The following is a 15814-nucleotide window of genomic DNA, read 5'->3' as shown; positions in this document are numbered from 1 at the left end:
TTGCTTTGCATTCGGTTAGTTAATCACAGACTTCCATGCACTTTGAGCTATCTTGTGAGTGCATATTTTTTCTCTCCAAATATATGTTCCTGGAAGGAGCTTTTGTGTGTCAAGTACAGACCACACAGAATCAGGTGCTTTAGCAAATACATATTGAAAGAAATGACTTCCTTAATCTGAAAGCACTGCCAAGAAATATTGCTCTATAGCCTCTTAGGGTTATAAGCTGTTTAAAATTTTGACTTGCTAATGCGGGAGAATTCTGCTCTACATTTCCCTTTCCTGAGGTGTCATGAATAATGAGAGGTTTTTTAAGAGGGAAGACTTAGATCAGTAGTTAAGAGTATCTGTGTAATTCTGTTTTGATTGATGAAGGAATGTTTGAAAACTGCGGAGATGATGCAATTCAAATCTAGAATGTGTCATGATCCACCGAGAGGAAGAATGCACGGAACCACGCATGAACCTGATGTGTACGTTTAGATTTATGAGAACCTAAGAACGTAAAGCTGATTCTTGGTTATCCTCACTGATAGGGGTAAAGATTAACATAAATTTAGGGACCTCCTATAATCCCAAAAGGTCTTTTTTAAATTAATTTTCAACGTTGTGTCCTTCAAGCTGAAATCATGCCTTGAGCTCTACCTCCTCTCCCTTTCTCTCCTCACCCTCACGCGTAGGGTGACGTTCTAACTGCTAACGAAACAACTAAAAAATACATACTTAAAGGAAGGCGTGGAGATGGAAATGTCACAAATAGTGTAAAAGATAATAAGGAAGGCCTTAAACCATCAAAGTGAGAGTATACCCCAAAAGTGTGAAAACTATTGCATGGAGTCAGGCCTATGAACGTAGATATATACTTAGCACAGCAGTGAGGACCAAGGAGCAAAGTTGACAAACCATTAGGAGTTGGAAAGAGGGCAACAGAAATTAAAGCAGCCGTGAAGTTCTGCACAATTCTGATGGGCAGTTGTGGATTTGGTATAATTCTGTATAACCATTTACTCACTTACCCTAAACCAGTAGCAATTTGTGAAAATACCTAGAGAAGGTATTACCCTATTTCTCTCTTCTCTCAGCTCCATTCACAGGAGTTTGGAACTTCAAAGTCGGGTTTCTCAAAGTGTATAGATTATGTGACAATGCTGTTTGAAAAACTCTTCCTAAGGAAGACGCTGTATTAACTCTCTTGATCAGGTGGAGAAGTTTGGAAAGGCTCTGAACTATGCTGAAGCAGCCTTGTCATTCATTGAGTGTGGAAATGCAATGGAGCAGGGCCCAATGGAATCCAAATCTCCATATACAATGTATTCAGAAACAGTTGAGCTCATCAGGTAAGCGCTGCGTTTTCTTGCTTGGGGGCAGGGGTTGGGGGTGGAGGGAAGAATGTATATAAGTGCTGTGAACACAGAAAAGAATGTCAGCCTGCACTGTCAGCTACCAAGAACCAATGTTCATCCCCCAAATAAGAGTGGACAATCTTGCAAGACATTTTTGCAGAGGCTGCCTCCTTCGCTCTCCGTGTGAGTGCCGGGGGGTGGCGGCAGCTCCTCTAACCCCGCTGGCTGCAGAAAGGAAGCTGAATCTGAGGGAGATGTGAGATGTCTACTTCACCCAGCTGGGAAGTGGCAGAATCTGAATTCACTACATCTCCATACTGCTTTTTTTTTTTTTTTAACCTGATCCAGATTCATATAATCTAAATCCTAACTTCATCAGTAAATGATTCAGGAGTATTTAATGAAAGGAAAGAAGATTCAAGGGGATTTTAGGAAAGGAAGTCCATCCTACGAGACCATCTGAAGAGGTGCTGGCGTTGTTCTGGTCTAAGACTTGGACGTGAGCGCCATCCCCCGGCCTGGGTTAAGACCTGTGGTATGCGCAGAAGCAGGTTTTCTGACTGGGGCACAGCAAGGACTTGGGTGGGAGACTCTTTGTCTTCCATGATGACAACATGGAAAGGCACATCCTTAATGTCTCTTTAATGAACGATTAAGGGAATTTCATCCATTAACACTACTGGGAACCTTCATCATATGTTTTATGTCTTTAGCTGGTTCAACTGCTTGGGATAATGTCTAATACCCATTATGTGAAATAATCCTTCCCAAAACTAACTTTAAGGGACTTTTCTAATTCTGGAATTCTAGGCAACCTAAGAGTAAATGTGGTTTACCATGTCTCACCATTGCAGATGGAAGATTTCTAGTCATCCTCAATTTAACCTTCTTGATATGCATTGGCCCAGGTTTGCTCCTTGGTATTTTACACTGTTCTCCTTCAGGAAGTAGGAAAGGATGACAGCCTTTGACTTTGTTATCCCAGTGTCAAGAACACATCATCTTCAAAAAGTACTTCTCAAGAATGTTTTGAAAGTTAACACTCTCCAACCATTTTTCTTATTAAAGTATTTCTATTGGGCTTCCCTGGTGGCGCAGTGGTTGAGAGTCCGCTTGCCTATGCAGGGGACACGGGTTCGTGCCCCGGTCCGGGAAGATCCCACACGCCGCGGAGTGGCTGGGCCCGTGAGCCATGGCCGCTGGGCCTGCGCGTCCGGAGCCTGTGTTCCGCAACGGGAGAGGCCACAGCAGTGAGAGGCCCGTGTACCGCAAAAAAAAAAAAACACACACACAAAATAAATAAATAAATAAATAAATAAATAAAATATTTCTGTTACACCAATGTATTGGTGATTCCTTCATACCGTTTTCTTACCCGGTACAGCATTTTGGGCAGTGAAGAAAAGAAATCGCCATAGTAAAAAAAAAAAAAAAAAGCTTAAAATTACTTTAAGAGATCCTAGATTCTCACATTTCTTCCTCAGAATAAGGCACAGACTCAGATGCCCACAGGCAGGCATGGAAGAATATGGGTGGAAGTGGACAGGCACAAAGCCATAATGTGTTCTAGAATGTGAGTGCCTCAAACAGAGGGATGTTTTTGGTTTTTGTTTGATCTGTTCGTGTATGTGGTTATAAACCCTGGAAAAGATCGTAGAACATAGTATGTACTCAGTGAATATTTGAGGAATGAACAAATAAGCAAGTCACAGGGCCTCTGGTGAACTGCATAGCCTGCCTAAAGGCATTCAAACTTTAAAAAACAAACAGATAAATCCAAACAATGATAAAAGCCTGATGGCAAATAAACTGGAGGTGCTGATGTGCACACCCGGTCTACACCAGAGATGGGACCTCGCCTGGGTGGAAAACACAATGCATTTTCTAGATGATTGAATAGAATCCCTTAAGCTACTCCAAAAACTAAGATAAAAAAGAGTTTTTCTTATCTGAGTTAGAAAACAGCATTGATATACCACTTGAAGCTGCATGTTGCCCACCAGGTTTGAGACTCCCCTCCCCCACTGAGAGACACTCGGGAGCTGGGAGCACCCCCAAGGAGGATCGTGCCACAGGTACCCAGCTTAGGATGTGTTCTTTGTCCCAGTAGGCAAGAGAATTCCTTTCTCCACCAAAGGACGCCAAGTGACTGGGGGACACTGGCGGGTGGAACCCTGCCACCACAGATCAAAATTGCACCACAAAACCTATGAAAATTAAATTGTAAATGGAACCACAGCCCACAGAAGTAGGTTATGACTTGCCTGCTAAACCTAAACAGGATGACTTCCTTTTAAAAGAAAAGATTTAAACAGGACCCCGGTGTCTCCTAACATAATAGCCAAGAGGTCCAAGATACAATAGAAACTCACTCATCATACCAAGAAACAAGAAAACCACAACTGAGATGAGAAAAGACAATCAGTTGACACCAGTAACCAGGATGAATCAGATGTTGGAATTATCTGACAAGGATTTTAAAGCAGCCATCATAAAAATGCTTCAACAAAAAATTACAAATTCTCTTGAAACAAACAAAAAATGAAAGTCTCATCAAAGAAATAGAAGTTGTTTTGAAAAAGAACCAAATGGAAATTAAAGAACTGAGAAATATAACAAATAAAAATCTCACTGGAGGGGCTCAGTAGTAGAGTAGAGATGACAGAGGATAGAATCAATGAACTTGAGAACAGAAGATAGAATTTACCCCCCAATCGGAGCAACAGAGAGAAAACGGACTGAAAAAAAAAAAAAGTGGATAGAGCTTCAAGCACAATGACAATAGAACCTCCATGTCAATATTGGAGTCCCAGAAGGAGAGGGAGAGAATGGAACTGAAAGATATTTTGAAGAAGTAATGGCTGAAACTTGCTAAATTTGGCAAAAGACATAAACCTACAGGTTTAAGAAGTGGAGAAAAACCCAAACAGCATAAACAGCCAAAGCAAGGCATGCCAAGACACATCAAAACTACATTTCTGAAAACTAAAAACAAAGGAAAAAAAAAATCCTGAAAGCAATGAGAGAGGAATGACACATTACCCATAGGGGGACACCAATTCAGATAACAGCTGACTTCTTATCTGAAACCATGGAAGCCAGAAGGGAGTGGCACAACATTTTTTAAATGCTGAAAGAAAAAAACTGTCAAACTGTGAACCCTAGATTCAGTGAGACTTCATTCTTCAGGAATAAAGAGGAAATAAAAACATTCTCAGACTAAGGAAAACGAAAAGACTTTGTTTCTAACAGACCTACCTTTAAAGGTTGGCTAAAGGAAGTTTCTCAAACAGAAAGGAAGTGACAAAAGAAGGAATCTTGGACCAACAGGAGGGAAGAAAAAACAACATAAGAGCAGAACTATGGGTACATGCAATAAACTGTCCTCCTCATGAGTTTTATAAATCATAGTTGATGATTGAAACAAAAATCATACCACCATGTGATGCCCAAGACAATGTTATTTAAAAGCAGTGACATGGAAGTAAGGTTTCAACTCTTCAAGCAAAGTAGAAAATATTGCTACCAATAAATTGTGATGGGTCACATATGTATCTTGTAATACCCGGAGAAACCACTATGAAAACTAAGCAAAGAGATACACTCAGAAACACTACAAGGGACTTCCCTGGTGGCGTGGTAATTAAGAATCCACCTGCCAATGCAGGAGACACAGCTTCAAGCCCTGGTCTGGGAAGATCCCACATGCAGTAGAGCAACTAAGCCCGTGTGCCACAACTACTGAGCCTGCGCTCTAGACCTGCGAGCCATAACTACTGAGCCCACGTGCCACAACTACTGAAGCCCGCATGCCTAGAGCCCGTGCTCCGCAGCAAGAGAAGCCACCGCGACGAGAAGCCCACGCACTGCAACGAAGACCCAACACAGCCAAAAATAAATAAATTTTTTTAAAAAACCACTACAAATCTGCATGCTGTGGAGATAGTGTAATAACAGTATCATTTCTTGAGCAATTTGCAATAAGCCAGCCCACTATGCCAAGAACTTTACAAACACTCTCTCACTTAATCCTTACAGCAATGCTGTGGGATCCACAGTACTCCTCTTACTTTATAAATAAGGAAATGGAGGCTTAAAGCTGTTAATCTGTCTAAGCTCTCACAACTGTAAGGACTTGAACCCAGGTCTCCCTGACCATTCCATATACTGCCTCAGCTCTCTCCAAGAGTCTGCAAGTAACTTGGTATATTATTGGAGAAAGGAACAGCCATAGACCTCTGGTTCAGAGAAATAAGTGAGATTGAATAAAGTTCATAAAATCTACTAGTTAATGCATCCAGGACAGTTATACTACTGTCAAAGTAAGAGTTCCATAACAATAAAAAAGGAATAAATCCAAGCAGTCATCTGAGTACAAGGAATAAAAATTTTTTTGGAGATTGGCCTGGAAGGATTGACCTTTGCTCCCATCTTGTCAGCCGCTCAGCCATAAATCAGAATTTGTAAAAATGGATGTGTCACCATATATGTGGATAATGCTTGAACTGATACCACTCTTGACCATCTGTAGCGTTTGGACTTGTATTGTTAAAGGGCAGAAAGTTGCTGGAAGGTCATAAAAGCCATTTTGTTCTAGTCATCACAATCACGTCATGCTTAGAGAAAATGGGGCAGCCTCAGCTGGCTTCTAAGAAAGAACTGTCAGCAAGCACTATGAAAAACTAAGTATTGGGCAGAGAGAACTTCCATCCTAGAAGATGTTGTTAATAAGAAAGCTTTAATTTTTTTGTTTTTCTTTCCTTTTTTTTTAAGGTATGCTATGAGACTAAAAACCCACTCAGGCCCCAATGCCACACCAGAGGATAAACAGCTGGCTGCATTATGGTAAGTGCCTCACATCAGATTAAAATAGCCTCCCCAGCCTCGTACATCTTCACTGGCAAACCAGGTGCTGAAATGCACGACGGTTTCCTAGCGCTTCTGACACACCAAACCAAAGGCAGTTCTCATGGTGGCCAGGGAGAGCCTGCACCCTGCTGTCCTAGGCATGAGGTGAATTCACAGTGATTGAAAACCAACAGGTCCATGACACAAGGACCCATTTTTCTGTGTGTGTGTGTGTGTGTGTGTGTGTGTGTGTGTGTCTTAAAATCAGGTAAGTCTGTGTTTTAATCACTTGAATGTGAATTGCGCCAAATGTAATCTCTTGTGTTTAACATTTTAGAGGCAATCAAGATAATTCATCTGTCTCTTTACCTGTGGGATTAGTAGAACTGAATCAAGATGATGTATTCAAGTTCTCAACACATTAAACTGAGGAGCAGTTCATTCCACTTTGATAATAAAAGCAATATTTAAATGTTAATCAACACGTAATAGGTTTTTTTTCTGTAATGGTGACAATTATAATGATTATAATAATAATTTTCCCCTCGACATCTCCTTAGTACTCCCTCAAATCACAGGACACCTCTCTGTTGGTTCCTCCTGTGATGGGAAGCCAAAGTGTCTTTTTCTCTGATGCTTCATACTCCACTCTAGAACCTGATCTGCAAGTTGGAGAATCGAATCTCAAAATAATATAACAGCAACAACAGCAACATACACAAAAGAGAAAACATTAGTTTTGCAACATCACGTCCTCTGGAGTTTGGTGTGCTAAGAAGAGACTCTTGGTCAAGGGTATATTGTACAACACAGGGAATACAGCCAATATTTTGTAATAGCTGTAAATGGAAAGTAACCTTTAAAACTTGTATGAAAATAAATTGAAAAATTAAAATTGAAAAAAAACTATTTAAGAGACTATTAAGCTGTATTTGGTATGTTGGTATTCTAGTATGTCAACACCAGATCTGAGTTAGCAAATGATTAGGAGTGGAAAGCACCAAGGAAAAGTGGATATGGTGAGGACACGGGGAGGGGGAAGGGACAGCTGGGACGAAGTGAGAGAGAGGCATGGACATATATACGCTACCAAATGTAAAATAGCTAGCTAGTGGGAAGCAGCCGCATAGCACAGGGAGATCAGCTCGGTGCTTTGTGACCACCTAGAGGGGTGGGATAGGGAGGGTGGGAGGGAGACGCAAGAGGGAGGAGATATGGGGATATATGTATATGTATAGCTGATTCACTTTGTTGTACAGCAGAAACTAACAGAACATTGTAAAGCAATTATACTCCAATAAAGATGTTTAAAAAAAAGTGGGTATGGCACAGGAAATGCTTTCTGTGCTCTTTTCAAACTTTAAGTTCCTTATTAGGATTAATAAATGAACAATGATTCGTTAATATTATATAAAATAGAATACTAGTATGTAAATAACAAATATATAAACTGTAACATAAAATAGTGACTACTCCCAGTATGGTTTTTATAAAATACATTCATATCCGTTACTTTATTTGAACTAATTATAGTCCAGTACAGTGGTAGTGAAGGGAATAAAAACAGGTGGAAGGGCTGGCTATTCTTTTAGCAAAGCCGCTGCCGGAAGTCCAGGGTGTCAAGGCAAATCAGAATAAGGTAGCTGTGCCCTGAAATTCACCCAGGAAGCAGTGAGAGCTGTGTGCTAGAGCCTCCTCCCTCCTCTCATGGAGAGAGACTGTCTCCTAGTGGTGGAAGAAGAAAATGACAAGCCCCTCAGTCCCAGCAAAGAAGCAGTAAAGCTGCTTTCTGTCTTCATATTTATATTCTTTAGTTATATATATTCTTCTTTTATTCATATTTCTTTATATGAAGTGATATACTTGTGGAGTAACTCCTTGGAATTTTGAGTTACATTGAACAGGTAGGAAGGTCATATGCCTACCGTGTTATAGACCTTGAGTGCACCTGGAACAGCAAGATTGTTTTTAAGTCTTGTTAGCACAGGGCCCACTCATACTTTCGGGGGCTATTCCTCTTTTTCTGCTGCAGTTACCGATGCCTGGCTCTCCTGTACTGGCGGATGTTTCGACTCAAAAGGGATCACGCTGTAAAGTATTCAAAAGCACTTATCGACTATTTCAAGGTACTCTCTGGCTAACAGGCAACATGTTGTACCCAGTTGTCTCCCTGTCAAGGACATTTTCAAGGTAGAATCCATTGCTTTGGGGATAATACAGGAGCTGATATCCACACGAACCCCATTTATGATATACTCGTGTTCAGGGCTCAGAGGATGGCCTTGAGAGCCCATCTAATTTATCCCTCTGCCTGTGTCCAAGTATTTTTATAGCCTCTAAAGAAAGAAGATCCCGTCACCTATCCCAGTGTCCTAGCAAATCCGTCTTTATAGCTAACATAAATTGCTCATGTTCACTTAGAGCTTCTTCCTCTGAGAAGTAGTTCCTTAGAACTTCCTCTTAGCTATCTCCAGTAGCTAATATAATTTTTCATAAAGGTGTTATTTTAAATGGTAAGAAATGACTTGTTAGAACCCAGAGGCACTAGAACAGTAGCAATGTGCTCGTATAAGGATAGAATTGCAAACAGTGCTAACTTTTACCTATCTCAGGGAATGAAGTCATTTTCACTGGGAGAATGAAAAGAGGGGGAAAAAAAGACCAGAAAACCTCTGATGTACTGTTGTGAATAATTCATCTGAGATTTCTGGGCCTCTTCACTGCCCATTTGACTGTAGGAACAAGAAATTACGCCATTTCTACCTCCACTGGCTGTTTGTCAGATACACAACCATCATTTTCGATCTTTAATCCCCAGCCTCCACTTCTTGGAGATGATCTCTGATGAGCCGGCTGTGCTGGGCATTCCGTGGGCGATGTCCACCCAGCATACTGTCTCCTTCCTGGTCATGCATGCAGTGACCAGGAGCTAAGCCACTGTCTTGGTCCATTGACGGTCGTCAGTCATAATGACAAGTACTGACACTAAGCCTTTCCCTTTACTTTGGGTGCCTGAGGTCAAGATAAGTAGTTTTCAAAAATTTAGAATCTAAGAGCTAATACTAAAGAGAGTTATTACAGTCAAGCAAAACGCTTGAATAGAGAAGGAGTCTGAACTCTGTAAGCCACAGAGGTTACAGCAGAACTATTAAGGGATCCAAGATGTTCTTAATGTCTGTAGGCAGTCCATGAAACTGTACAGAACGAAAAGAGAATACAAATTAAATATCAGAGCTTCCCCCAGAAGGTATTGGTAGATACCCTAAATCAAAGGCTATTTAAATACTACTTAAAGTTCAGAGATTATGAAAGCTTTAGGAAACAGTGATAACTGGTCCATAAAAAATGAGTTGTCTCAGTACAGCTGGCTCTGAATAAAAGGCCTTTGTCCCCACCCGTGTTTTTCTTATAGTCACAAGACTTTAGTGGTAGGGGAAGAGGCCTGAAGGTGATTTTGCCAAATTCCCACATGTAAGGCCATTTCTCACCATTTTGATGACACCTCCACTAAAAACTAAAAATCGGTCACCACTTCGTAAAGTGCTTTTTAACCAAAAGAAACACTTTGTCTCTGGGGAACCAGGCTGAGGCTATATTCTTGTCTCTGGAAGGGAAAATTCAATATTATAAAGTCCATTCTCTCCTTAACAGTCTCACAGACTTATGCCCAAGAAAGCATTATTGGGCTCTCAGGGAGGAAATCTATCTGTACATTTAGAAGCTTTCCTTGCCAAAGGCAAAAATGTCTTTTAAATGCCTGATGCAAACAACTGGCTCATGCAACATATCCTATATCAGAATTTTAAATAAATCAGAATTTTTGAATTCACTGTTGTTAAGGAAATACATGTTAATCTGTTCTTTTAGAAACATTCAAGAGCAACTTCGTTGAAGAGAAATACTTTTAAGCTTCATAAGTTAAAATGGTAACAGTAAAAAAAAAAAAAAAAAAAAAAAAAAAAAAAAAATGGTAACAGTTGATGTCTCATATATTTTCAGGCATTAAATATATGTCAACGATTTCTGCAAATATGCCCTACGTTTAAAAATAAGACATTCTCATTGTGTCAGTGGGAGGGGGCAGCTGCCTCCCACTGTCTTCCAGAGAGGAAGCCAATAGCCTGGTAATTAAAAACTCCCCAGATCCAATTTCTGTGAATCTGCATTTTATCTACAACGTCAGCCGTTACTTCTCTCAGCGGTCACCTGAGAACACGTTGTTGTGGGCTGTTTAAACTCAAGCAGATGGTACTCACTGTCAATGTTTTTATTTTCCTGCAGAATTCATCTAAAGCTGCCCAAGCCCCATCTCCATGGGGGGCCAGTGGAAAGTAAGTTCATTTTTCCAAAGTGAAGGTGATAAATGAGGTGTTGCATGACGCTGGGTAAGGTGCGCCTCTGCTTACAGTGCCCTGAGGGGCTGCCCTACCAACCTCTCCACCTGTTTTCCCATGCTCTCCCCTTCCAGGAGCACTGGCACCCCATCCCCCATGTCTCCCAACCCCTCCCCCACCAGCTCCGTGGGATCTCAGGGGAGCCTCTCCAATGGGAACGCCCTGTCCCCATCAACCATCGTCAGCATCCCACAGCGCATCCACCAGATGGCAGCCAACCACGTCAGCATCACCAACAGCATTCTCCACAGCTATGACTACTGGGAGATGGCGGACAACCTGGCCAAGGAGAACAGAGGTATGTGTGCCTCTGGGGAGCGTGTGCGTAGTTCAGCCACAGCTCAGGGGGACACCCTGATCCTTGGGCATCAGCAGGCGAAGAGGAAATAGTAGAAGCTGTCTATACTGTGGGAAAGATCAGAGATAGAGATGGAGATAGAGATGATATAGGTACCAATGATACAGACACAAATTATATAGATAAACACACACACATGTTTTTTTTCCTTCAGACAGTGAGCCCCTTAAAGGTAGGGATTACATTTTATTCAACTCTGTATTCCTAAGACCTGCATAGTGCCTAGAACACAGTTGGGCATCTGAAATACTGGAGGAATTAATTAACTGATAAGTATGAATGTTGCTAGCTATTGAAGTGATAGCTGCTCACAACTGAAAAAAAATGTTTGATGGGTAAGCTGTATTTCTTTTTAAATAATGTTTGTTTTTACTGATTACAAAAGGAATGCATGTTTACCGTGGCTAAATTTGTAAAGTACAAAAAAACTATAGAGAAAAAAATTTTTTGATCATCTGTAATCTTGTCACTAAGGAATAACTACTATTAACATTGTATTGAGAAAAAAAAAACCCTTTTGAAATTGCTTCTCATTTTCTCCAAATATGCATGATTTTTACCAAAATAAGATCATAGTATATATACAGTTTTACATCCTGTCTTTTCTTCATTTTACATTATATCAGGCATTTTCTCATGTCACTAACTCATTCAGGAACACCTTTTATGATGACTCTATAATACTTTCAAAATAGAGGTATGCAATCATAAGTATCCTGATTTCTCAAACCATTCCCCTGTTGTTGGACACTTGTGTTACTTCCAATTTTTTCCCACTGTTACAAATAACGTTACGGTAAGTACCCTCATGTCAGTCGTTGTTCGTATTTCTGATTCTTGTCGTAGGAGGGAGTTGTAGAAGTAGAATATGGAGGTCAACAGGTATAGATTCTTTTAAGATATGTATTGGTATATTATTAACTTTCTCCCATAAGATTATACCAGTTTACTACTCTTTCTCCAGTGCTGGGTAAGAGTGTAAATCTGAGCTCACTATCAAGCCATTAAATGCAAATTTTGTTCCCATGGTAACATGTGCCTCTGAGGCTAAGATCAGGATGTCCATGATGAGATGAGGAACCAGTGGCACAGATAGGCCTGAGTACGTGAAATTGATAATGAAACCAGACAGGACATAACAGTAGTGCGGCGGTGAGGCACCCTGAAAATCCAGTGGGGTGCCAAGGAGGTCAGTGCCAGGGGCTGAGGCCAGCAGGCTCGCCACAGGAGCTGGCACGGAACAGGGTTTTGAAAAGCAAACAGTAGTTGAGTGGCTGAGATGGAGTGGGGTGGATGTGTCACAAGTGGATGAAACAGAAGGGACAAATGTACAAATGTCCACGGCCAGTTTGGGAGAGCCTGAGCAGGCCAGGCTCCAGATGGCACTGCCAGCTGCTGCCAGCCGTCCCTCAGCAGAGCTGCACATCGAGTGCAAAGTCCGCACGGCTTCCCCAGACCTGCCCCTCCTCCCCTGTTCTCCTCCTGGCCGCCTGCCACGCTGTCCTCCCGGCCCTTCTCGGAGCCTGCCCAGCAGGACCTCATTCAGCACGTACAAGAGCACCTTTGAAAGAATACTCCCAGCTTCTTACTTTCAGGGAGTGCTGTTCAGTGGTCCAGTTAGGGCAGCCTGGCAGCCACATGAATTGATTCGTGTCTATGAGCCACCAAACCGTGATCTCTGCGACGGCAGAGCCTCCCAGGCTAGATTCTTCATCTCGGTGTACCCCTGCCTCTGCCCTCCTACACCTAGTGTAGTGCCTTGGCAGTAATAAATGTTTAAAGAAGGGACAAACCCAGAGAATGTCCAAGGACTAGAAGGTGACCTCAGCAGAGGTGTTTCAGAACCCATCTGTGAACAAGGACCTACAGTATAGCACAGGGAACTAACTTACTCAATGTTTTGTAATAACCGCTAAGGGGAAAGAATCTGAAAAAGAATAGATACATAACTGAATACGTATAACTGAATCCTGAAACCAACACGACATTGTAAATCAACTATACTTCAGTAAAATAAAAATAAAAGACAATTTAAACAAGCTGGATGCTCCAAAAAAAAAGAGGGACTTCCCCGGCGGTCCAGCAGTTAAGACTCCGTGCTTCCACTGTAGGGGGCACGGATTTAATCCCTGGTCAGGGAACTAAGATCCCGCATGCCGCACGGTGCAGCCAAATAAATAAATATAAAATTAAAAAAAAAAAAAAAAGAAAGAAAAACCCGTCTCTGATTTGTCTCCAGGAGCCTGGAGCCTCCTCCATCGGACTCCCACCCTCCCCCGACAGGGGCTCAGCACATAGCACAGCTGAGGACAGTGTAAGGGATGACAGAGCTGCAGGCCAAGTTCAGGGTGGGACGCATTACTGCACAAGGAGAATGCAGCCTGAGGAAGTACATTTTCTTTGCTCTTTGGCTAAATAAATGCCATTCATTTGGGTTGGGTTTGGTTTAGTTTGGTTTTGCCATGCCATGTTTCCTTTGTTTATTCAGAATTATTTCAGTAAAATACATACACATTTTTCCTCTCTGTCTATATACATGTATATATTTTAAACATGAAGAGTTAAATCTATTAAAATCAGTGTACTTACAGAACAGTGAAAAAATGACATGTAAAACACACAGCATCCATTAAATTCAATATTGTAAATGTCACTCGTTTGAATTAGAAGTCGCCAGTTGAGGGATTATTGGGATATAGGTGAGCTCTCGGGGGCTTTATTTTGTTAGGTTGAGCTCATGTCAAGTGATGGGACAGAGAAGGCTTGATTTATAAAGAGGACCAAGTGCGTGTCCCTCTAACGACCCTCTCTGTGCCCTAGAATTCTTCAATGACCTGGACCTGCTCATGGGGCCAGTCACCCTGCACAGCAGCATGGAGCACCTGGTCCAGTACTCCCAGCAGGGCCTGCACTGGCTGCGGAACAGCACCCACCTGACATAGGGGCCCCGCCTTCGGGCTGGAGGGCACTCTTGTCTTCACGGACGGCTCAACATTTCTGGACACTGTGCTCCTGAAGTTCCCAGCCACAGCATTTCTCAAACGGCGGTGAATATTTTCTCAGCATCGAACAATGGTCTTTTCTCCCAGGGCATGTGTGTTTGTATGTGTGGGTGTAGAAAAGCTGCCTGTGTAAGTGTGTGAGATACACAGCTCTTTAGAACACGTTTCCTTTGTCTAGTTTCCATAATCCCAGGCTAGACAAAGTGATCAGACGTTTCTGATTAGAGAAAACACGCTTACACACACACACACACACACACACACTTTCTAGTTCAAAGCTAAACCATGACTTCTTAGAACATTCAACGAAAATCTCATGGGTTAGTGAACCAGGTGCAGTACAGCACACCAAAAGCTTTTTGACTGCCACTTAAGATCATCTTAGTTCTTATACTTTTGATTACTTTCAGTATTAATATACTCTCCCCCAGTTATTATTTTTTTGACTGTGTGTATTCATGGGTAATTGAATAATGAAAATAAGTCAGTTATTTTTGTGGACGTTTACTAGATTGCATGTTACCAAATACCCTGCCTTTTGTCTAGTACCTGCCCCCTCCAGCCAACTTTACTGTCAACTAAACGTGTTAGAAAGCAAGTGAATTGACTCCCACGGGCCTTCCCTGCCCTGCCCCGCAAAATAGTATGACCGTGACACTGAGATTTGGTAAAACTTCAGTGTCTTTGAAAATTCACCAACATGAAAGCAGCAACAACTGCTTTGGGGGGCTCAGTGAGTAATTGAAATCTCCTGCACACGCCAGGAGCCCGCCCGGCACATGTGTTTCTTCTTCCTGCCACTGTGACCCAGGGGCTGTGGAGCCACGTGGTGTCTGTCGGCCGATATTTTTCAAGTGTTTTCTTTCCATGATAGCTTTCTTACCAGTTTTCTTGGCCAGATGAGGACATTACCCAGGATGTCCGTTCACTCGGGTCTGTATCTGTTGCTTCTCAGGCCAAAAACTATTTGCTATCATGATTCTATCTAATCCTCTCACTCTTGGAGAAAGTGCCACTGCGGGCCTTGAATGCATTTTGATCTGGGCGATGTGTTTCAGGCTTTGATTAGCAAGCTGCTTACTCTACAGAGTAAGTTATTCCTGCAAGGATCGCAGTCCTGTCTGGGGTAGCAACGACCAGTCTGGTATGTTTCCGTCTCGCCCTTGATTCTTTTCTTTCTTTTTTTTTTAAATTAAGTTTACATTTTAGTTTTTTTGACATCTTTGTTTACAGTTTTTGTCTGAAATTTATTTCTTTTATTGTCTCTCGTCATACCCTAGATTTGATCTTATTAAATATATTTGGATATAAAAATATCGGTTAAAAAAAAAAAAGAAAAACTCCTGGAAAAGAGGATATACTTCCTATACTTTAAAAACAAAAACAATGACCTTGAGGCCTCTCACTTGACAAAATTGTCCCAAGACGGCCTGAGAAAGGTGATGTGATATGTGGAACAATCCATTTCTCAAGGTGATGGGAACACAAAACGTTTATAACAGATACTGATGGTCTTATCGGTTTGGTTGCAATGTTAATGTCTTTGTCAGCCTGATCTGTAGGTGGGAAATAAGATTGCTGTCATCCCCTAGCTCTAAGCACTGATTTAAAACCTTACAAATGATTGAGTAGCTTTGGTGATTTGAAATTCATTTAAATGAACAAGTGAAGGCTTTGTGCAATTTGCGTTTGGCGTTGGCCTTCAAGCATCTGGAAATATTAACAGTACTTCTTTTTTACATTTATTAAACTGAGGTGCTTCTGACATTCCTTTCACTAATTGTTGCTAGAGTTCCCTAATCCCACTGGAGTCTCACTTAAGACATTTTGAATTTTTTTTTTTTTTTTTCTGGAAGACAAGGGTGAGTT

The 15814-nt window shown here is 41.6% G+C and overlaps 1 protein-coding gene across 1 annotated transcript in view; it reads left to right on the top strand.

Moving 5' to 3' along the window:
* Positions 1-15710, top strand: part of AFF3 (ALF transcription elongation factor 3) — a 474009-nt gene extending 458299 nt beyond the window's left edge. Inside the window, exons 18-23 of the mRNA XM_024743692.1 lie at positions 1201-1337; positions 6117-6188; positions 8224-8317; positions 10473-10522; positions 10660-10883; positions 13764-15710. Coding sequence (XP_024599460.1) covers positions 1201-1337; positions 6117-6188; positions 8224-8317; positions 10473-10522; positions 10660-10883; positions 13764-13885 — 699 coding nt within the window. The 3' untranslated portion in view covers positions 13886-15710. The remainder of the gene's footprint in view (positions 1-1200; positions 1338-6116; positions 6189-8223; positions 8318-10472; positions 10523-10659; positions 10884-13763) is intronic.
* Positions 15711-15814: the final 104 nt, after the last annotated feature.

Source organism: Neophocaena asiaeorientalis, unplaced genomic scaffold, assembly GCF_003031525.2.
Source record: "Neophocaena asiaeorientalis asiaeorientalis breed wild unplaced genomic scaffold, Neophocaena_asiaeorientalis_V1.1 scaffold114, whole genome shotgun sequence".
In the NCBI taxonomy this organism is placed as follows: domain Eukaryota; kingdom Metazoa; phylum Chordata; class Mammalia; order Artiodactyla; family Phocoenidae; genus Neophocaena; species Neophocaena asiaeorientalis.
This window is presented reverse-complemented; position numbering and strand designations above follow the sequence as displayed.